Source organism: Apodemus sylvaticus, chromosome 5 (genome assembly GCF_947179515.1).
Source record: "Apodemus sylvaticus chromosome 5, mApoSyl1.1, whole genome shotgun sequence".
Classification (NCBI taxonomy): domain Eukaryota; kingdom Metazoa; phylum Chordata; class Mammalia; order Rodentia; family Muridae; genus Apodemus; species Apodemus sylvaticus.
In genome coordinates, this window is record NC_067476.1 from 150,561,993 (window position 1) to 150,584,734 (window position 22,742).

Sequence of the window (22,742 nt, forward strand, 5' to 3'; positions counted from 1 at the left end):
CTTTAATCCCAGCACTTGGGAGGCAGAGGCAGGCGGATTTCTGAGTTCAAGGCCAGCCTGGTCTACAGAGTGAGTTCCAGTCATCCAGGGCTACACAGAGAAACCCTGTCTCGAAAAAAACCAAATAAAAAAAGAAATCACATTCACACCATGCTGTGAGCACACTTTCACATCCTGTCTCCTGTTCTCTCTGCATGAGGGAGGATCGTGGAGACCCTCAGCTTACAGCCAAGAAGGATCAGTGATGCACTCAAGGTTACACAGACAGGCAGTAGTGAGACTGCTTGGCTTTGTATCTCCTTAGACCCTTGCGAAGCCTAACCCCGTGGCCAGCACCCTGTTGGGCATGCCATCTGTCCGGGCTGACCTACTCTGGAATCCAGATGGCATTGTTCACCCAACGTCTCTGTGCCCTTTCCATCTCTTTCCAGGTTTGGGGAAGCTGTGAATGGCAACCTGGTGGTGGGTACCCTGGCCTGGCCTTCTCCCTGGGTCATCGTCATAGGCTCCTTCTTCTCTACCTGTGGGGCCGGACTACAGAGCCTCACAGGGGCCCCACGCCTGCTGCAGGCCATCTCCCGGGATGGCATAGTGCCCTTTCTGCAGGTCAGTGTGACAAAGCCACCTCATAGAGACGATCAGTCACTTGGGCCCCTGTCCAGGAGACACTGAGCTGGGTCATCACCAGCCCTGAGCGCCCTCCTGGGTATTGCCCCACAGCTACACTAAGGAAAGAAGGGACCATATTTGGACCTGTGATCAGTACCATCCATGAACACTGCCTGCTCTTAGGGGAAAAAATAGATAGCGCTTCTCTCTCTTAGGAGCCAGTCAGGGATTCAGAGAGCCAGCCACGGAGCAAGGAAATGCTCTCTTTGTCTGTGGTCCTTAAGAAAAAAAAAATCTAGGGGCTGGAGAGATGGCTCAGCAGTTAAGAGCACTGACTGCTTTTCTGAAGGTCCCAAGTTCAAATCCCAGCAACCACATGGTGGCTCACAACCATCCATAATGAGATCTGACGCCCTCTTCTGGTGTGTCTGAAGACAGCTACAATGTACTCACATATAATAATAAATAAATCTTTAAAAAAAAATCAATAGAGCATCCAGACATACCTCACCCTCTCAGGAGCCTCGTTCCCTCTGGCGGGGGGGGGGGGGGGTCATTTCAGTGTTATTGTGCTAGGATGTCATGAGGGTGGGTGGGGAGAGAGAGTTTGCTGTTCCCTTGAGTTCCCTAGATGATGCAGAGTACAGCCCTCTCTTTGTAGCTCCTTATTGGTCATAAGAGCCCCGTCTCGACTCCTCTCGTTCCCGAGACTGATGGCTGTTCTGTCCCTAGGTCTTTGGCCATGGCAAAGCCAATGGAGAGCCAACCTGGGCGCTGCTGCTGACCGCCTGCATCTGTGAGATCGGCATCCTCATCGCCTCCCTGGACGAGGTCGCTCCCATCCTTTCCATGTGCGTACCAGGTCTGGAGCACACCTGTCAGCCTCCTGAGCCTCCTCCTGGGTCTCCCCCATCCCGCCCACCTTAGCAACCCCAAGAAGTTCCTCAGCGGTGATAGAAGCCTGTCCTCTGCTGAGCAGGTTCCACATCGGGGTGTGCCGTGAGGTCCAGCCAGTCCACGTGACTTGATGCGTCCTCTTCTTACCTCTCTCCCCTCAATGTCCTGTTCTCTCCCCCAGCCTCAGTTTCTCTTTCTGCGCCCCCTGCATCTGTTTCACCTCGGGACTCTTCGCATTGCAGGTTCTTCCTGATGTGTTACATGTTTGTGAACTTGGCTTGTGCGGTGCAGACGCTGCTGAGGACGCCCAACTGGAGGCCACGCTTTCGATATTACCACTGGTGGGTGGCCCTTCTCCCACCCCTTCCCACAGGACCACAGTCTTACCACTTCTTAGCCTCACCTCTGGTTGAAGAGCAGGATGCCCCATCCTCTCCAGCTTTTGTATCTGGTTAGCTCTAAGATGGTCATAGAGAGGGTCTTCCGGTCACGAGCAGCAATGTGACAGTCAGAAGGTAGCCTTAGTGACCACGCGTCCTGCTCCATAATGCTCAGCTTCTTACAATGTAGCATGGAGGTCACAGTCCACCAGACTCAAATTCACAGGCTGACTCTCCACTTGCTGGCTCCGGGAGCCGGGGCTGGTGATGGAGCCTTTTGGAGTCTCAGTTCCAGCTGGGAAATGGCTACAATAGTCACACTCCCTCCTGGGTTACCAGGGAGCACATTGGCCCTGGATGCAGGGAGGACTCGGCCCTCGAGGGGGCCACAGACCTCCTTGACATGTCACTCGGTGGTGGCCCTTCTTCTGTGATGGGAAGGACTGCTCACTCTGCCCAGAACATACTGAGTTCACAGCAGGTGACTGGCCCACGGTCTTCCGGTAAGACTCTTGGATAAGGGACTGAAGGCCACATGACTTCAGTCTTAGGGCTATTCTTGCTGCTGGCCTCCTTCTAGTAGGTCCTGTTTCCAATGTGTCCTTGGACCTCTGTCTTAGAAACCACATGAGCCCATGTACCCGAGGCTGACTGGCAGGCAGGCGGAAGGGACAGAAGCGGGGCAGTGATTCGGGACTCGGTGGGGGTGTGGATCGGCGTCCTGTCTATGGCTACTTATTTAGAAAGCCACATGTCTGCGTGGTGCTCAGGGTGACAACAGGGTGGGAGTTAGGCCTGTATGACCATCGCTTGCCCAGGCCTTGCCTGCCACCCCACTCTTGCCATCCAAGCTGTGCCAGGGTTGAGGGACAGGCTCTCTTTCTTTTCCAGGACCCTCTCCTTCCTGGGCATGAGCCTCTGCCTGGCCCTCATGTTCATCTGCTCCTGGTATTACGCGCTGGTGGCCATGGTCATTGCTGGGCTCATCTACAAGTACATCGAGTACCGGGGGTAGGTGTCGGAGGAGGCCGGAAAGGCTGAGGGCGGGCAGGGTGAGCTCGCAGAAGGTGAGGGTGCCGGGTGGTGGTCCAGGGCTGGGATACAGGAACCGGGTGATGTGGGCTAGGCATGGACGTGAGAGGCCGAGGCTTGAGGAGCGGGTAAGAGAATATCTAGACTTAGGAGTGATTTCAAAGGGACAATTACTGCTTGACTAAGTCAGGCAGCCAGGGCGATATGGAAGGGATGGCTGTGTCGTGGGATGGCCAGTTCTGTGAGATGTTTCCCCCTGCTGCTCCTGGTTTTCTGGACTCCCGTGACCCCTTTCCTGGTCCCCAGGGCAGAGAAGGAATGGGGAGATGGCATCCGAGGGCTGTCTCTCAGTGCTGCCCGCTATGCTCTCTTGCGCCTGGAGGAAGGACCTCCGCATACGAAGAACTGGAGGTAAGCGTTAAGGGGGATGCCTGCTTGCCTGCCGAGGAGTTCAGGGTAGGGATGACAGGGGAGCAGGGACCAGATTTATCCCTCTGACTTTGTTTGGCTGAGTGGCACCTCCCCCACCCAACCCTGACCCCACCTCAGCTGATCCCTCCTTCTACAAACACTATGGTGAACTGTGACCCAGATGTTTGTTCTCCAAACCTAGTCACTGTGGCAGCCCCCCAGCCATGTGCTTGTCTATTTGGTCGTTCCATTCCTTGTTTAAAATAAGTCTTAAATGCACGCTGCATGGCAAACTCTCTTCCTACCTCCCGGGGATGCTGCCAGCTCCACAGATCTGTGAAGACGCACAGAGAGAGGCAGATAGACATCAATTCTGTAGCGTTGATCTCTGCTTCGAGGGTGGTAGGGTCTCCCAGGAGTCTCCAGGCTAATGCCAATGTTTCTACCAAAGATGAGGGGCCCCGGGGCTTCTAGAATCTTCCCCTTCTGCCTCCCAGGTCAGGTACGTCCTAAGTGGCTACCACACACACCCAGCTCAGCTTCTGTCTCGCTGGTTCATCAGGGGTCAGGTTGGAAATCTGAGTGATAGTCATGTTACCAGCCTGGGGTTCCCAGATGCTGCGCTTGGCGCTGTCTGTAGGTTCCCAAGTGGGCAGACAGCACAGGGTCCAGCCTAGTGTAGGCACTGGGTCAATACTGTTAACGTGATGGAGAGTTGGGACGTGAGGCTGAAGGCATAGAGAAGTGAGCACATGGTTGAAGGGACGCAGGGTTAAGCCTATGCACAGAGAGGAGTTTTTCCGGGTGAATAGATGGATGTGTGAATGGATAGCGGGTGGGTGGATGTGTGGGCGGGTGACAGCAGGAATAATGCCCGGTGGGTAAATTCATCTGGGTACTGCTGGATGACTGACTGAAGGATGAAATGGACGAGTGGGTGGTTGAATGGATAGATGAATGGGGTGGATGGAGAGATGGGTGGGCGGGTGGATGGGTGGATGGATGGATGGAGAGGTATGGGAGATGGCTGGAGGGCTTGTTGCTCAAGGAAGTGGTTACTGCCGCCCACTGGTTATGGTTGATGGGGCCCAGGTGCGGGGGCATAGAAGAAATGGGATAAACGGAGGTCGGTCATGGGGTGGGAGGCTGGGTGGTTGGGGGGGTGGTAGGTGGGTCATGTGGACCTGCACCCTCTTCAGGCCCCAGCTGCTGGTGCTGGTGCGTGTGGACCAGGATCAGAACGTGGTGCACCCGCAGCTCCTCTCCTTGACCTCCCAGCTCAAGGCAGGGAAGGGCCTGACCATTGTGGGCTCCGTCCTTGAGGGCACCTTTCTGGACAACCATCCCCAGGCTCAGCGGGCAGAGGAGGTGAGGAGAGGCCGGGTCGGGGTGGGGGAAGCCAGGGTCTGGCCTTCAGTGTGCCTTTTGGATCACAGGGCACTCGGGAGTTTGTCTTCTTCTTAGAAGATGAGCCTGAGGGTCAGAGACAGAGCGAGGGCCTTGGGAGCTCAGTGGATGAAGCGCTTGCTTGCTGTAAAAGGACCTGATCTCAGGTCCCTAGCACCCACGGAAAGGCCAGGCCCTGGGGGAGCACAGCTGTAACTCTAGCACTGAGGGCAGGGGCGGAGACAAGAGGATCCCGGGAGCTCATTGGCTAGCATGGCTTGCCAATCAGTGAGCTCTGTTTAATGAGTGACTCAAAAAAGTAAGGTGGAGGCCAGTTAAAGGAGCTGCTGTTGACCTCAGACTTCTAACAGCGTGAAGGTCTGTGCACATGCGCACACAAAATTCAGCCTACAGAACCAATGGCTAATAGAGGCAGAAGGGCCCATTTTATGGATAAGGAAACTGAGGCTTGGAGGTCAGATTACCTAAAGTCAGAAACTACTCATCTTGCTGGAGGAGAAAATCTTTTAAGGTGTTTTCAAATTCAACGATCTGCTGGGTATGGTGGTGCACACCTTTAATCCCAGCCTTTTTGAGGCAGAAGTGGATGGATCTCTGTGAGTTCGAGGCCAGCTTAATGTACATGATAAGTTCTAAGACAGCCAGGGCTGCACTGAGATAGATCCTGTCAAAAAAAAAAAAAATTCAGAGATCTCGCAGGAGGAACCCAGGGCCTAGAGAGGAACGCCAGCTTCTGAAGTCACAAGGCTGGACGTCTAGCCAGGATTTGCACATGCCCCCAGTTCTGGGTCACCTGCTTCTGTTACATCCACAAAGGAGCCTACAGAGTCACCGTGAATGGGGCCTGAACCGTAGAAGTGTCTAGAACCCAGTGGGTAGAAGAGAAAGTGGGCTCTACCTGAGACTCAGGCCTGTCTTCCCTCAAGGTGGTAGCTGGGAGTAGAGAGAAAAGGGGGCCTAAGGGAGGTGAGGTGGGATGGGGAGGAGCGCCCCTAATGGCTTGTGACAGTTGCTGTTTCCACCTCACTGAGCCGTTCACACCAATCTATCAAGACTTGGAGCTGGAGGCCCCGACTGGTCAGGACAACTCAACATGGACTAGCAGAGAGCATGCTGGGTACCAGGCACTAGGCTAGGCATAGGGCAGAGCAAGAGACCACGTGCTAGCTAGCCACAGGCCACAGCCACACGCGGGAGGTGCCAGCACCATTAGGCACCGTTGAGTGCTGCGCTGGGTTAATGACACCAGCTATAGGACACATTAGGGCTATGATACGGGGCAGCGTCCTGAGCCCTTTCATGAATCGAGTTGTGTCATTCTCCTGATTCCTGAGCAGATCCGCCTCCATCAGGAGTAGAGGTTAGATGACTTGCCTGGAGCCACAGCCAGGAGGTGGCGGAGATGGAAATTAGCCTCTGTGTATTTGACACCAGGGCAGTGGTTAAGGGCAGAGCAGTTGAAACCAGCCTCCTGGCTCGTCCAATTCTCACACTGTCCTTAAGTGAGACTCTCTTTCTCTGAGCTTGTCTTTAAGTGAGACTCTCTTTCTCCAAGCCTCGATTTCCTCGTGGATAAAATGGGAGTAACAAGAACCCTTCCCTCAGTGTGGATTAAATGTGCACTGAAAACGCTTATCATTATTTTTGTTAAATAACTATGTGTGGCCATGCAGAGCATCCTGGCTTAACTGTGGTCCATCAGGAGGATGCCGTCTGGGGAGGGTGGCCTCTGAGTGAAGATGACGGGGTGCTGGGTCGGGTCCTAGAGTCGGATAAGATCAGAGCTGAGGGTCAAGAAGATGGGATAGATACAGAGAGGGAGAGAGAGGGGGATGGATGGATGGATGGAAAGATGAGAGTCAGCGAGCCCCAGCCCCAGCCCCACCCGGGCAGGGTGTCGGAGGCTGGCCCTTATAGACGAACGGACATCCCTCCCCACAGTCTATCAGGCGCCTGATGGAGGCTGAGAAGGTGAAGGGCTTCTGTCAGGTAGTGATCTCCTCCAACCTGCGTGATGGCGTGTCCCACCTGATCCAGTCTGGGGGCCTCGGGGGACTGCAACACAACACCGTGCTGGTGGGCTGGCCTCGGAACTGGAGGCAGAAGGAGGATCATCAGACCTGGAGGAACTTCATCGGTACTGAGGCGGTGGGCTCGGGGATGGAGGGCTGGCTCCGGGATGCTTCTCTTGGGGGGGGGGGCTTCCTGAGCACAGCGTGTTTGTGTGTGTGTGGGGGTATCAGGTGATACCACATGTCATCTTCTGTGTCAGGCCCTGGGAGAAAAGACAGGGCAGGGCAGAGCAGGGCAGGGCAAGGGCTGCAGCTTCACAATCACTGAGGTCAGGGTCTGGTCCATCTTAAATATGTCCAGCCAACACTTATAGGATGTGTTTTGTGTACCAGGTAAATTGAGGCTTTCTCTAATGCTCTCATGTCCGTGAGCACTAGGCACTGTCATCTGCATGTTGTGTGAGACAGAGAGACAGAGACACAGAGACAGAGGAATTTGCCTAGGTCACACAGCTTGGGAAGTCATGTTTGAAATGTCCAGAGCTAACTCCAAACGGTTCTGACTCTTTTAAGGATTCAGTGAGGCTACACAAGGTGGCTTCTTGATAATCAAAAGAAGCACAGGCTGGGGAGGGCTCAGTCAGCAAAGTGTTTACCATGAAAGTATGAAGACCTGAGTTTGATCCTGGAATCCAGAGGTCCCCAGTATTGGGGGGCAGAGACAGGAGACCCCCTGGGACTCAGCGGCCAGCCATCTAGCCTGCTCTGTGGGGTCTAGTCCAGTCAGGTCAGATAGAGCCCTATCACAAACAAACATCCCAACAAGAGTGCCTGAGATTGGCATCTGCTGTCCATATACATCTACATGTATGTCCACATAAACACACACACACACACACACACACACACACACAGAAAAAAGAACAGGGGACATTATTGCCATTTAACAGGTGGGAAAACTGAGCCCAGGAGAGGCCCAGGTAGTGCTGGTGTTCAGATAACTGGGGTTCGAAGTCAAGGTCGACTTGGGTATGGTGGGTGCTAGGTGCCAGGAGACCTTGTGGCTTTTCCTGGGTATTGGGAGAACTGGTCACTGTTGCCCTCTGGTCCTATTTTGGTCTTTCCAAGAACTGGTCCGGGAAACTACAGCCGGCCACCTCGCCCTGCTGGTCACCAAGAATGTTTCCATGTTTCCGGGGAACCCTGAGCGCTTCTCGGAGGGCAGCATTGACGTGTGGTGGATCGTGCACGACGGGGGCATGCTCATGTTGCTGCCCTTCCTGCTGCGGCACCACAAGGTGGGTGTCCGCGTGGGCGTCTGTGGCACGGGGAGGGTATGTGCGCATGCGCGCCCGTCGGGTGGGGGCTTCCGGACTCTGCAGGTCCGTCCGTGGGGGAGCTTCGGGCTCTGGTCAAGGGCAGCCTCCAAACCCTCTGACGCGTCACCCTGACCGGAGAAGGGTGGAGGGGATAGGCATTTTGCCACAGGTTGCCTCTTAGCCTCTGACTGGACCTTTTGGGATTGCCTTTAATCCTTACAGGTCTGGAGGAAATGCAAAATGCGGATCTTCACCGTGGCCCAGATGGACGACAACAGCATCCAGATGAAGAAGGACCTGACTACTTTTCTGTACCACTTGCGCATTACCGCGGAGGTGGAGGTAGTGGAGATGGTAGGTCCCTAGGGCCCCTGACGTCCTTGAAGTCCCAGCTGGGACTCTTTCCTTTCAGCCACAGTACCAACCAGGGCCACTCAGATAGCCATCGGCGGATGATGCAGATCGCCCTTCCCTGAGAACGCATCTTAGCTTCTTACATACTCACCCAAGGGTTCAGCCAGCCAGCCAGCCAGCCCTCTCCCACAAGAGTAGCCACCATGTCGAAGAGTGCTGACTCTGTGACAGACTGCTGTGTGCCCTTGGCAAGTCGGAACTCTCACGGCCTCCGATGAGATACACACGTTGATGTTTTTATTCCCAGCTAGCACATTGAGACACACAAAGGTTTGGTGACTGACCGTGAGTGGCAGAGGCAGGATTCAAACCCAGGCGGGCTGCTACATGTGCTGTTCCCTGTGGGCACACTGCCCCCACTCCCCTGCCTCACCACCTCCTCAGCTCCTCTACGCCTCACACTGTGTTCATTAACCTACCCATGTGTCCGTTCGCTTACCATCCCATTCACCTGGGTTTGTGTTCATTCATCTCTTGTCGCTGCTTCTCCTTCTTCATTGGCTCAGGTGATTAATTAATTAATCAACGCATTCATCACTTCGCAGTTTACACTCTTGGTTCCGTGTTGGGTGCTTCCTGTTCTCTTAGGCCTCGGGTTTGGTTCCTGGCCTCCTACAGCCTTGGTGCAAGGACATGTGACAGGAAGCAGCAGGCTGGAGGGAGGGCTGGACGGGCTCCTGCCTCCCACCTTGGCCTTCCTCAGTTCCAAGCCTCTGCTTTCCTCCCTGCACGCAGCACGAGAGCGACATCTCTGCGTACACCTACGAGAAGACGCTGGTAATGGAGCAGCGCTCTCAGATCCTCAAACAAATGCACCTCACGAAGAACGAGCGGGAACGGGAGGTAAGGTCGCCCTGGCCTGTCTCTCACAGCCATAAGCTACTTCAGACTGTGGGCTTGCACGGGTGTGGGAGGTTCTGGGCCGCCATCCCGGGCCATCAGGAATGCTGTGTTCACCTTAGGGCCCCACCCCCACCCTGCACCTCCTAAGGCTCAACTCCCCTGCTGTGGGGCTATATGTAGCTGTTGCCTCTTTTCCAGTCCCCTCACAGGGACTTTGGCATAGAGACAGACTTTGGCCTCTGTAGGAGACTTCTAGGCCTGAGGGAGAATAGTGAATGCTAAATATGCGTGGATGACAAGCTCTTAGGGGGTGTGTGCTGCAGTGTGGGAGACAATGTAACAGACTCTCTGAGTGGGTAACAGATGGCTATTTAAAGACATGGATGTTGGGTAGGAGTCAGGGGCGAGCCTCCTAGGGGTTGAGTGAAGGGCTCTCAGGAGAGGTAGTGTTGAGCATCACAGGGTAAGATCTCTTCAGTTTCAATCACTGGCCCCCTGGAGCATGGATAAAAAATGCTCCACCCCAGGGGGTGGAGTCCCTGGGGGAAGTGAGGGATGGTACCCAGGGCTGTGGCAGAAGAACTACCTCCTGGAAGTCACTGCTGGGGAATGAGTAGCAGATCCCACAGGCGGAGGGAAAGTGCCACAGGCTGAGTCTCTCAGGTGGGGAGAGTCTGTCTTTCAGAATGTGGCTGATGGGTGCTTAGGGAAATGAGTGATGGGCCCTTGAAGTGTCACCCAGGGTGATAGCAGAAGTGATAAGAAAGGCCATGTGCTGGGACCAGCCAGAGTGATGCGGGGCTGTGATGCTAGGCTACAGCTTACTGTGCCAGGTGTTAGACTGCTGGTTGCCAATGACAGGAAGGTCTGGGCTCTGGAGACCAGAGGCCGGGGTAGCAGTGCAGTAGGTGTTTGGTCTTGAGGCACTCCACTGTTTTTACAATACGGTGCCACTCAGGAATGTGTGTAACCTGGATAAGCATCAGCTGTTGTAGTGGCTCTCCACAGGGCGTGGGTGGGTGGTGACCCCCAGCAGAGCTGGCACCAACCTTTGTGGCTCCCTAGATCCAGAGCATCACAGATGAGTCTCGGGGCTCCATTCGGAGGAAGAATCCAGCCAACACTCGGCTCCGCCTCAACGTTCCCGAAGAGACAGCTTGTGACAACGAGGAGAAGCCGGAGGAGGAGGTGACAGGCTGGGGTGTTTGGCTCTGGCTAACGGCAGCAGAAACTTTGACCACCAAAAGTGTCACCTGCTGACCCATCATCCCTACCTCAGGTGCAGCTGATCCACGACCAGAGTGCTCCCAGCTGCCCTAGCAGCTCGCCGTCTCCGGGGGAAGAGCCTGAGGGGGAGGGGGAGACAGACCCCGAGAAGGTGCATCTTACCTGGACCAAGGATAAGTCGGTGGCAGAGAAGAATAAAGGCCCCAGTCCCGTCTCTTCCGAGGGCATCAAGGACTTCTTCAGCATGAAGCCGTACGGGCCTGGGGCTGCATCTGGGGGTAGGGTGGGCCTAAAGGTGTTTAATATGGCAGAATAACTGGGCAGCAGGGTTCTGCCTGGCAAGGGCAGGATTTGCTTTGGTTTCCCCAGATTGAGACTTAACAGGGCTGGGCTCAATAGATGGTTAAGGGTCAGGATGCACTTCCAAGTGCAGGTGTTGAAAAGGTGAAGGTGGTGGGGGCAGTGCTTATCCTGGGCAAGATGGTGGCTGGCGCTCAGCCGGGTGCCTCTTTTCCTGACCCTCTTTTTCTTTCTCTCTTTGCTTCTCTTTGTGTTTCCTGAAGGGAGTGGGAAAACTTGTAAGTGCGCCAACAGTTCCATCTTCTCTCCTAGGTTTCTAGGGTCCCTACTCCGTGAAACCCTCAAGGGGTGTCCCTGGCCATTGCCTGGCTTGGAGAGTTCTGGGGTATGGGGAGGTCCCAGGCTGGCAAGCACCAGGCTCGAGCAGCCCGACTCAGGCTGGGAGGGCGATCAGACCTAACTCTTCCTGGACTGGGCTAACGTCCACACTTCCTCTCCTTTCTTCTGCAGGAACCAGTCCAACGTGCGACGCATGCACACAGCGGTGCGGCTGAACGAGGTCATCGTAAATAAGTCCCGGGATGCCAAGCTGGTTTTGCTCAACATGCCCGGGCCTCCCCGCAACCGCAATGGTGATGAAAACTGTATCCTGGATCTAAGTTACGGGAAGAGGGAGGTGGACGGTACCCTACATGGGTCCTCTAGCCTGGGATGGAAACCCTAGGACAGGGACGCGGGTTCAGAGAAGGCGCAGACTGTCTCCTTGACCAGCTCTTAAGACATGGAATTCCTGGAGGTCCTCACTGAGCAACTGGACCGGGTGATGCTGGTCCGCGGTGGCGGCCGAGAGGTCATCACCATCTACTCCTGAAGGCCAGGACCTGCCACTCCGGCCCGAGTGCGCCCGCGGCCCCGGAGCCCTCGCCGCGCCTCCCCGCCGCTGTCACCGTTTACATAAGACCCTGTTGCCCGTGCCCTGGCCCCTTTCCCTCCTGCTGCCTGCAGCCCGGAGGCCTTGCCCGTGGGGCTGACCCGCAGGGCGGCCCGTGGGCCCCTTTTCTGAGCCCAGCCTCGCCCCACCGGAGCAGACGTTGCAATAAAGGTGGCGAGGAGGCGTGGAGAGGAGCAGAACTGTGGTCCCGGGCCGGGCAGCCCCGAGCCCGTCCCTCCCCACGCCCCGCCGCGCTCCCCCCGGACCCTGGTCGCGGAGCCCGGGCGCTGCTCGGCTGCGCTATACATAGTGTACAGGAGACATCGCGTGTATTTTTAATGTCCCCATATTTCTGTAACTAGAAACGCAACGGACTCCTCGCCACGGCCGCGCTCTTCCCGCTGCGGGCGCCCAGGAAGGTGGAAGCCCGGGGAGCCAGGTTCCCCTGCGCTCCCCAGCTGAGAGCCAAGTGCTGTGGGGCCGGCGCTCTCCTTTCCCTTTCCTGTCCACGGCCTGGGCTTCCCTCTCTTCCCTCCAGTTCTTGGCGAACACAGGTGAGACAGCGGCCGGCTTCGGTGGCTGCGAGCTCCTAGGTGGCCAGGAGGGGGAGGGGTTGCCCCTCCAGGGGGAAAAACCGAGGCCCGCGCCCGCCCATCGAGGAAGTCCTGCCCGGTGCCTTCGGGGAGGAGCAGCCGTCTCTCCTCTCCTGGCTTGCAGCCTGCTCCCCCTGTCCCGTGGCTCCTCGCCAAAGACTGAATTCGTGGAGCTAGAGGGCACACCCTCCCCAGTTTCCTTCCCGGGACAGGTGAGGGGCCAATGTCAGTCTAGGGGCCGACTCATCAGGAGGCCTAGCGCAGCCCCCGATATTCCCTCTCTTGCTCCCCATTCTGCAAGTCCTTTCTGGGGACCCAGCTGCCTGGTTGTTCTGGGGCTGAGCGCTGCGGCCGAGCAGCAGGTCCTCGGCTAAGGTCTCTTCAGATACCAGGTCCTGGAGTAGGGATGGAGTCATACGGGCTCAGTTGCTCCTAGCGCTTCTCAGCACCACCCCCTCCCCCAGTAGGACCCCAAGGCCTTTGGCTTTCCCAACTCATCCTTGGCGCTTCCGCTCCACCAGCCCCATCTGTGGGGAGGTGCCCTCAGCCCCTTAGGAGTTTGGCTGGTTCCCTTTCCCCAGGGCACGTTACTAAGAGGACAGGCACTGCATGCTCCTTTAAGCGCCCTCTGGGACTGGGTACAGTGCCTCCAGCCCCAGGGCCCTGGCCTGCGCACCTAGTTAGACACCATGCCCACTCCAGGGCCAGGGCCACTAGCTGACCTCACCACCTTTTTCCAAGCCCAAGGCAGAGAGCTGCAGCTGGTGCCATGTAGACAGGCTCAGGTGTGGCCAGTGGCAGGGCTGGAGGGTCACTGCCCTGGTGCTTGGCTAGAAACTCCTCAAGATTTGATGGGGACTGGATATTCTTCCAGGCAGCAGCCATCAAGTTGTACATGTAGGACCCAGGACCCATCATCCTTCAAGACTGCCCTCCCTTTGCTGTGGTTTTGCCTTTTGGGGCAAGAGAGGGGCTGGGCAGATGGGGAGGAGGCAGCCTCAACACCAATTAGGGAACCAAAGTTGCACTACCTGGGCCCAGTCTCTGGTTGACAAGAGCAAAGTTTCCGTTGATGAAAACACAGCCCACAACAATCCCACAGTCCCCCGTTTTCTGTGCTCCATGTGCAATATCTGTTATGACCCTGTGTCGTTCAAGTCACCTTTATAATCACTGTAGCTAGATGTTCCATGTCCATCCAGGTGACTTTTACTGAGTGCAATATTTCAATAGCCTGGTAGTGAGGAGAGTGTCGCTTGTGTTTCAGCAGACCTATGTGCAGGGCAACGCAGTGCAGTCCAAAACCCTTGTAAATAGGAGAGGTTGCGAGCCAAATCAAGAGTATTTATCGTTATTACTATTATTATTAGGCCTGCCTTTAATTTTAGTGTTTCGGTATTTCGCATCCTGCCTCGGTATTGATCTTGTGTTCTTTGTGCCAATACGCAAAGGAGAGGGAGGGCCACTTCTTCCCTTTACTGTTGAATGCTCCATTTAATGCTTTAAGGCTTTTACTGTGTTAATTTTTTAGATACCTGTCTGCACACAATGCAATAAAAATAATTTTATTACACCCTTGATAGCCTGAGGGGGTACGGTTTAGATTCTTCAAGAGGAAGTCAAATTCATGTTAGCACATGGAACTTTGGCTTTTTGAGACAGTGTTTCATGGAGCCCAGGCTGGGCTAGAACTTGGCCTGTTAGATGTTTGGTGGGAAACACTGTCCTCTGCCTACAGAAATGGGCACACCAGCTTTGGGGCCTTGTGCCTGATGTAGAAGGTGCTTCCTGGGTGTCAAGTCACATGGAACTCTGGGAGGCAGGGGGTCTCTTCTTTAGAGGTGGCTCAGGACATTCATGCCAAGTGTATTAAAGGCTCTTCAAGGCCTCCATGTTCTGACTATAGATTATGCCAAACTCTTGCACAACAAGCAACAGGCATGGAGGCAAAAAGAGGAATGAAAGGCATTGCCCATAAAGGCTTCTCACAATTGCTTCATCCTGGAAACCGTCATGGACACACCTGCGAGCGCCATCTGTACAGCACAGGCACAGAGCGACAGTGCTGTGGGCATTGCTACTGGCACCTCTCACTAGGCAGGCAGAACATGGAAGTGTAGGCTGGGTACAGAGATTCTGATCTTGGGGAAGTGCTCAGCAGAGGTGCTGCAGACACACCCAAGAAAGATTAGCACAGGTCTGGCTTTTTCATTTTAATTAAAAAGTAATTATTTCATTTTATCAACAACACAAGAGTTCCAAAGAGGGGGGAAAACCCACCATAACACAAACAGATCAGAACAGAAACTGCTGCCATTTGGGGACTTGGCTTTTGAAACTGGTTTGCTCAGCCTCTGGCAGGGACTGAACTGAAGTTACCACTCCTGCTGCCCAGGCAGGCCTCATTCTCCCCCAGACTTGATCCTGGAGTTCTAATGAGCAGTCTTTCCCAGAGGACAAGGTGCTTTCTTCCCTTGGCTCCATTCAGGGCAGCAGCCAGTATCACCCTGTCTCAAAGTTATGAATGCTGTTCTGTATGCGAATATATCCAACTACCACAGTCTAACATCAAATGGTCCCTGTCTCCTGCTCATCAGAAAGCAGAACAAGAGTCTGGATGAAAATAAAAGCCTGGGGCTCAAAATAAATCCCTGACAGCACAGGTGTCTAGCTGCAGAGCCTGGAGCCGCCCCCGGTGCTGACTGCATGAGGCGCTGCTGGAGAGGAGAGTGCCGTCTGACGCTGTGGAGAGCAGTGGCTCCCATGGTCACAGTCCATGTCAAAGTGCTGAGGGATGCTCAGCTGTCTGGAGACCCTCCAAGAAAATGGAACGCAGGAAACCAAACCCACTTCAAGGGGCCGCTCTGACACAGGTACAAGTCTCCTCTCCTTTGGCTGCCACGTGGTACTTCGACAGTCCAGAGAAATCACTCGAGTCCTTGGAGTCTCAGTCTCTGATGGGACAATGACAACACTGCCTGCCAAGGCCACCGGCTTCACTGTAGCCAGGCAGGACCCAGCTCTGGCTGATGTGGAGGTGAGAGCTAAGGCTGTGACCACTGACTCCAGAAATGGTGCTCCCATTGACTCCAAAAATGGTGCTCCCAACAGGCAGCTGGGCTTGACTTCTTCCTTTTTTCCTCCAAATCTTCCAGGCAGGTGCCAGAGCAATCAATCCCAGACAGAAACTGAGCCCAGATCCCAGAATACTTATCTTCTACCCAAACAAAAGATCCAGCCCCGAATGCAGTCTAAGTTCTGATTCTGTTAAGTGATAAGCAACAGCCGCAGGAAGGAGTGGTGAGAGAAACTTAGGATATTTGATGTTGACCTGGAAAGTGTGCCGAACACTTCCAAACAACTCTACTTAGGATGAAGTGGGAGGGGCCAGGGAAAGGAGGGACTAGGAACCTGCACGGCCTCAGTAATGCCTCTGGTAAGATCCCATGGGAGCCTGGGGCCGCCCCACCTGTGCTGCCGTTTGGCTAACCAGGTGGGAAAGAGCAGGGCCACTCTGAATCAGGGTGTCCAGAGCCTTCTGTACACTTGGATTGTCAAAGTTAATACCTGTGGAAGATACAGGCCTCTGGCTAGCCATGCTGCTGGCAGGTGCCAGGCGACTGGAAGGCTGACCAAACAGCCCCTGGGAAGGAGCCCCAGGCCTAGGGCCCATGTTCCGAGCAGACCCTGCCTGTCCCACAATGTTTGGAGGCTGATTTCCTGAGGCCTGTGGTCTTTGCTGAGGCTGACTGTTTGCTGCTGTGGAAAAATTCTGGTTCTGGGAGCTTCCGGTAGCCACTGAGGGGGATGCAGAGCTGCTGTTGGCCGCAACCGCGCCACTATTGAAGAGGCTGAGGATTTTGGCCTGAAGCTCTTGCTGGGAGGTGGGGGGTGCGGCTGGAGTGGGTGTAGCAGAAGGGAGCACTTGGCCGCTCTGAAGCGGTTGAGAACTTGGTTGTGTCTTCAGCGAGGAACCCGAGGCCGCCCCGAGTGGCTGGCGGGAAATCGGGCCTGGAAGACAGAAGAGGGAGGCATCTGGTTGAGAGTGCCCTGTGAGGGCAGGAGGCCCAGCAGCCACAAGAAGAACAGCAATCATACATCACAACAATCATACAGTACAGGCAATAACATCAAATTCCAAAGGGGCCATTGCAAAATATGGACTGCTTCACAGAAAGCAGCCCAATGCCCAACAAAATTGCTTAAAACAAAACAAAATAAACTAACTAAATAAACAAGGGGCATCCATCATGGCTCCTAGCCACCAACCCTAGATAGATTAGCAGCAGCCCGACTCTAGGAGCGGAGCTCAGCAGTAAAGCAGGATCATCATTGACAGTAGCAGCGTCAGCGTGCATGGACTGTGGGAGGAGCCAAGGGACGGCTCATTCCCCTTGCCCACCCCAGAGAACCCTGGGCATGCCACCCTCCCAACAGAGCACGGGATGAGAAATGCAGAGTGAGAACTTCACCTCGGCCCTGCCACGTAGCTCACCAGGCAGAGAGTCGGCGCTGCTCCGCAGGAGCCGTTCCTTCCGCTCGCGCAGGTAGTTAATGATCTTGTCTGTCTCCTCAGCAGTGAGGTATCTGTTGTCTGCCAGGAGGTTGATGAGGCTCTGGATAGCTGGAGGGTGCCCCCCACGACCTCCTTCCTCAGGGCCTCCACGATCTCGTTCCTGGAGGATGGCGTCATTAGCCATCTTGGCTGCCTGTCGGGCAATCTCCTCACGTTCCTTTTCTCGACAGTCATTCTTGTAGCGCTCATAATTTCTGGCCACCAGCACCATGGCATCTGCCTGGGGCATGTTGCGATGCTCTATAGGAGGGAATGACACCAGTCATTTTCTCCCATGACAGATCCAAGTGCCCACTGCCGTGCTTTGACAAGCCTTTCTCAGTCTCAAAGCAAAGAAGCACTGCAGTGCCAACAAGTCTGGAACCTAGAGTGAGGTGAGCTGAGGGCAGAGCAGAGCTCTTCAGTGTGGGACACACCTTCCTACTGAGCTACTTCTCCAGTGGATCACAGACCTGTGGTAAAAACCAAAGGAATACAAGAGCCTCCCACAGAGTCAAATAGGGCAGCCTCCACAAAGCAGCAGGAGGCTAGAGAGGTCCATGTGAAGCCTGGCTCCCTGCTGTGCTCAGGGCAGAGTCACTACAGCTTTTTAGTTATCAGTTCAAAAGTCATGGACTAAGATTAAATTGTAACCCTAAATAACCACCTCTTCTTAATGGGGCAACAATCTTACAGGGTACTAAGGGTACTTCTTGGAACCTTACATAAACATCTCCACACAAGCTAAGGGCAGCTCCTCAGAGACACACAATTCTACCATCCCTGTGACTGTGTGTGTGAGAGCCAGGTCAACAAGCCATCACAGGCAGGGGGGAAAGGGGAAGCTAGTGTTAAGAGTCTCAGTGCTTGGGCTCAAAGCAACTACAAGTTCCTTCCTCTAGTGGACCAGAGCCTCTCCTGTCTGTAGAACTACTCTAGCAGTCTGTCTGTGAGTCTCACCCCTGGGAGCTGCATTTCAGGTAGCAGATGCCTAAGTCAGACCTCACTGAGAGCCAGGTGTGCGCAGGTCTTTCTGAGAGTCCCTTCAGTGATGCCCTGACACATGGAAATTGTGCTCACTATTAATCAGCCCACCTTTCACCAGAGCTGGCCAGCAGGTCTAGAACACTATCAGAGAATACTAAGGAAAAGATGAAAGTCTTTTCCACAGCGAAGGACTGCCATGTCCCTAGAAGGGGTTGTCACAGTGGAACTGAAGCATCAGTCATTTCGCAAAACCCACTTCTCACAGGCAGGGCGCAGAATGTGTGCCGGTGCCCATGTCGGGGAATCCCGCCTCCCTCTGTACCTTGTGGTGTTCCAAACATGATGTTGACCGTGCAGGAGCGGTGAATCTGGTGCTGCTGGGTGATGACAATGGCAAAGGGAGACCCTCCCCTGCTGACGTCCTCCAGCGCTTGTGAGAGGGACACCTCTGTGTTGAGGAAGATCAGGTCCACAACCATGCCCAGGTCTCGAACCTTCCTCCCCACAGACTCGGCATAATCTCTATGAGAACAAACGGGATCCAGGTGAGCACTCCCTAGCCACAGCTCAATCTGTAAACTTCTGGATCTCAGCCAGCTGTGTCTCCGCAGAACTCAGACTTAAGCCCACTTAGTACTATCTTCGGGTTTCTAGAATAATTTTACCTTGTGCTATGGGCACACAGGAAGTTGCCAGTGGGATGGTCGGTACTTGACCCCCCCCCCCAATCTTATTACCTGTTAAAGCTAAAGCTGACCATGACTGGACACTTTCTATTCATAAGCCTTACAGTGTTGCTCCCAACCAGCCCGTTCAGACCTTGGGAAGGTCAACATTTTGTTCTCTAGTACTTTGGAAAGCAAGCCTTGAAGAGAGTGCTTCCCACTGAGTTTAGCTTAACAAACTGTCCCCAGAGGACTATTTAATGGTTACAGTATGAAGTGACACTAGAAAAAGCTTCACTGGCCTCTCATCGATGCCAGAGTCTCACTGAAGAGGAAGAGACTGGAGCTTCATCTTCACTCGCATGCCATCAGAGCTTAACACTGCTCAATTCTCACTCTCAGAAAAGACACCATCATCAGAGTGGAGGCGCACTGAGCATGCGCACCAGCGCATCTTCTGCTGAGGTCTGTCTGTTTCTTCCATGTGTGAGGTGTAGTCACTACAAAGGGCACTTGCCACAACAGCGGAATCACACAACAACAGCAGGGAGTCTGAGCATCCCCTAGGACCTTCTAGACTACATCCAGGGAGCTTCCCAACTGACGTCACAGGACAGGAACAAGCACTAAGTAGCCAGGTCCTCCAGATTTGCCTCTCCTCAGCCTCTGCCTGCTTCCTGCCCTAAGGTCTCAATAATGGAGTGGTCAGGTGGCTCTCCATGGGGTCTTTTGCTGTCTTCTAACCCCAAGGCTGAGTTGTCTCTCAGGTGTGAAGCCTCTAGGATTCTTTCCATAACTGTGCTCATGACAGCAGCATGAGGATGTCTTGAGAGATCTGACACAACCACTCTTGATCTTTTTCCTAATATAGCTTTTATAATTTTACAAACTTTTCAAACTTGGTCTTCTCTTCCTGTTTTCTCTATCTTCTCCAAGCTCCAAGCAGTCTTTGCTGACACATGAGCTATGGACACGATGTTTGCTCAGCACTGAGCTCGGCCACACGTCACTTCTGAGCTACTCCACGATGGTCTAGAGGGCTCCCTGTGAGAACACAGCTGCGGTTCTAGTTTTCTTCACTCTGATAGAGGAAGCAACCTTCTCCCCAGAAGCAGCTGCGGAGTGTCATAAAAGTGTGAAGGGTCTGACTTGGAGGGTCTTCATCTATTCTGACTTAATAGGTTTTGAAAACTGCTCATAAACCTTTTTGTAGTTCTCTTTCCCTACCAGTTTATTTACCACATTTAAACGTTTCTAGTTCTGTGTCTTGTCTACATGTATATCGGTGTACCCTGTACCCCCTTGTGCCCCAGGAGGCGAGAGAGGGCCCTGGATCCTTTAGGACTGAAGTTAGAAAAGGCTGTCAGCCCCCACATGGGGCTGAGCTTTGACCGCAGCTCCTCTGGAGGAGCAGTCAGCAGTGTTCTTAACTGCTGCATGCTCTCTCTCCAGTTCTTCTGCCAGTTTAATGAACAAGAAGTTTCAAGCATGGTTTTTGTCCAAATTCTTTCTGATAGTTTTCCAATTTTTGCTTTGATGCAACATTTCACAGGAAATAGAATCCACAATGGTGCTACGTTGTGGCTATGTGGCCAGGGTTCTTGCCAATCGCTGGGAAGGACCTAACTAACGGATAGGGCTGCTCTAACACCCCAGGACTTCTGTCCCAAATAGGCTTTGTTTTTAATCAAACTCTTCTGTTTTTGGTTTTTTGAGACAGGGTTTTTTTCTGCAACTCGCTCTGTAGACCAGGCTGGCCTCAAACAGAGATCTGCCTGCCTCTGCCTGGATGGCCAGACTCCATTCCCCAGGGTACTTCTCCACAGTGCTCCTCTTCTTCTCATCACTATCCTCCTCTTCCGTCTCTTCAACGAATCAACAGTGTGTATTCTGGGCTCTAGCAGACTGTTCCTTCTTCCCTCTCTTCCTTGTCCTCAGCCTCATCATCACCGATGCTCATACTCCTTTCTTCATGGAGACAGTAATGAGATAAGCCAAAAACTAAAGCTGTTTCTTCACAAACTTATTCGTCTTTCCTCTAAGAACCTAGGTTCATTCTGAGGCAGTCGAACCTTTGTCCTATGACCCACAGGTCCCCTGTCAGTTCTGTATGCCAACCAGTCTAGGCTTAGTGGTCATGTTATTCATCAATATCATGTTTGATGATTGAACAAAAACCAATGCCAAACTGGGCAATCATCAGGGCCTGCACTAGCCTAATGAAAACTCTGGTCCTAGACTTGGAATAAAGTCAAGGTCTAATGCAGGGAATGACAGAAATGTACAGCTCCTTCCAAGTGTCTAGTTTACCAGGCTTTGTTAACCTTTCATATCTGATTTTGCCCAGAGTATCTGATGAATTTGTTTGAATAAAAAGTATTAATGATCAATGACATTAATTAGACAGTTTCTCCCAAGAATGCCTTAACCTCTTTCTTCTCCATCAATAGGGCTTCCTTAGTCACACTGGCTACACGTATTACATAGTGGAGCACTCCTGAGATGCTCAAATGGATGTATGTGTCTCAAGACAGGATCTCACCACGTAGCCCAGGCTTCTCCTAAACTTGAAGTAATTCTCCTACCCCTGCTCTAAAGTGCTGAGACTATAGGCCTTACCACAACTGGTTAATCCCTTTCTTTTGATTCTCTAGTCCACCACCAACTGCTTTCTTGGACCTGCTGTAGTCTTCAATCCTTGGGAACAGAATGTGCTTTGGTGGTAGAAATGTTAGTTTGGATTCCAGTTCCAGCATTTCCTTGTAAAGCTGTTGTGCTTTGGATGCTTGGCCCATGGGAAGTGGCACTATTTGGAGGTGCGGCCTTGTTGAAATAGGTATAGCCTTGTTAGAGGAAGTGTGTCACTGTGAAGTGGGCTTTGAGGTCTCCTAGTGCTCAAGCTCCACCCAATATGGAAGAGAACTTGCTCCTGGCTGTCTGCAGAAGACAGGTTCCTCCTGGCTGCATTCAGATCAAGATGTAGAACTCCTGCCTCCTCTAGCACCAAGTCTGCCTGCACACTGCTGTGCTTCCCACCATGGCGGTAATGAAAACTGTAAGCCAGCCTCAACTGAATGTTTGCCTTTATAAGAGTTGCCATGGCCATGGTGTCTCTTCACAGCAATGAAACCCTGACCAAGACAGAAGCGAAGCTACTAAGTCCTTTAACTCCTACCAAACTCAGTTTTGTTCTCAGAGTCAGTAACACAAGAACATGACTTAGTTTCACCTCCAATTTAAACCTCTGGTCCTTCCCCTCACAAGACTCATTAGCTGTATATTTTTGTCACCTTCTTCACTAGTCTATGAGGATCCACAGGTAGAAACGGCTAAGGTGATTGCTTATTACTACTGCAGTCCCAGTACCTAGCCATGCACACTTGCACAGACTCCTACCCCTTGCTGAATGACCCACATATAGCTACAGTGAAGATTACAAATTGTTTAAGTAAAGCACCCAGTGGGCATATAGGGTAGGTGCTTAGAAAATGATGACTATTTACTAAGGCAGCCAGAAGCCTGTGAACTCACACCTACTGGCGGGTGTCTTAACAGGTTCCTAGCCACTGCACCTTTGAAATGAACTTCTGTAACTGCAAATAGTTAGAAAATATACAGATTTACTAGCTACATCAGAAGTAGAACATAGCTCCAGACAAATGTGAAAGCTTAACAGAGTGGAACAGAGAGGAGTTAGGACTCTGACTTGGTTAATGTGGTCACCTAACACTAACAGGGCCAAGTTTCCTGAAGTCCTACAGGATTCGAGGCTGCCCCTTGTGGAAGCGGGTGGGGGAGATCTATTAGTTTTCTTGACTAGAATATACTTCCATTCTTATTCTCAGTTCACATGGTTCTGCAAGGCCAATCTCATCTCTAAATCTATGCTATATAACCTAGCCCTAGTAAATCACAGTATTCTTCCTGGGCCTCAGTCCAAAGTGACACCATCAGGGTTGGGAGTTACAGTAAACTAGCTTATTTCAGGAAAAATCTAAGCTGTCCAGTAGAATCCTAGGAGGGATGGCTGCAGAGATAGAGGCTTACTAGCTGAGTACGCATGTGGACAAGTTTGCATCATACCACATAAAAGCTGGGGATGGCCAAGCGCATCCGCAAGTCCAGAGACAGAAGGAGAACTGTCGGTGGTGCAGCTCTGG

General features: G+C 53.2%; 2 protein-coding genes across 5 annotated transcripts in view; one reads left to right on the forward strand and one right to left on the reverse strand.

Annotated features, from left to right (window-relative positions):
• Window positions 1-13,923, forward strand: part of Slc12a5 (solute carrier family 12 member 5) — a 37,810-nt gene extending 23,887 nt beyond the window's left edge. Inside the window, exons 12-26 of the mRNA XM_052184270.1 lie at window positions 432-606; window positions 1,342-1,460; window positions 1,749-1,847; window positions 2,778-2,897; window positions 3,225-3,329; window positions 4,529-4,697; window positions 6,678-6,873; window positions 7,877-8,046; window positions 8,290-8,421; window positions 9,217-9,324; window positions 10,390-10,512; window positions 10,604-10,803; window positions 11,115-11,129; window positions 11,362-11,495; window positions 11,631-13,923. Coding sequence (XP_052040230.1) covers window positions 432-606; window positions 1,342-1,460; window positions 1,749-1,847; window positions 2,778-2,897; window positions 3,225-3,329; window positions 4,529-4,697; window positions 6,678-6,873; window positions 7,877-8,046; window positions 8,290-8,421; window positions 9,217-9,324; window positions 10,390-10,512; window positions 10,604-10,803; window positions 11,115-11,129; window positions 11,362-11,495; window positions 11,631-11,722 — 1,957 coding nt within the window. The 3' untranslated portion in view covers window positions 11,723-13,923. The remainder of the gene's footprint in view (window positions 1-431; window positions 607-1,341; window positions 1,461-1,748; window positions 1,848-2,777; window positions 2,898-3,224; window positions 3,330-4,528; window positions 4,698-6,677; window positions 6,874-7,876; window positions 8,047-8,289; window positions 8,422-9,216; window positions 9,325-10,389; window positions 10,513-10,603; window positions 10,804-11,114; window positions 11,130-11,361; window positions 11,496-11,630) is intronic.
• A 652-nt stretch (window positions 13,924-14,575) lies between these two features.
• Window positions 14,576-22,742, reverse strand: part of Ncoa5 (nuclear receptor coactivator 5) — a 34,432-nt gene continuing 26,265 nt past the window's right edge. For 3 of the 4 annotated variants that reach the window (XM_052184273.1, XM_052184274.1, XM_052184272.1), the window contains 3 exons: window positions 18,240-18,439; window positions 16,871-17,191; window positions 14,576-16,386 (listed from right to left, as the gene is read on the reverse strand). In XM_052184273.1, coding sequence (XP_052040233.1) covers window positions 15,797-16,386; window positions 16,871-17,191; window positions 18,240-18,439 — 1,111 coding nt within the window. In that variant the 3' untranslated portion in view covers window positions 14,576-15,796. Of the gene's footprint in view, window positions 16,387-16,847; window positions 17,192-18,239; window positions 18,440-22,742 lie in introns of all 4 variants that reach the window. The other variant, XM_052184275.1, reaches the window with a different exon arrangement.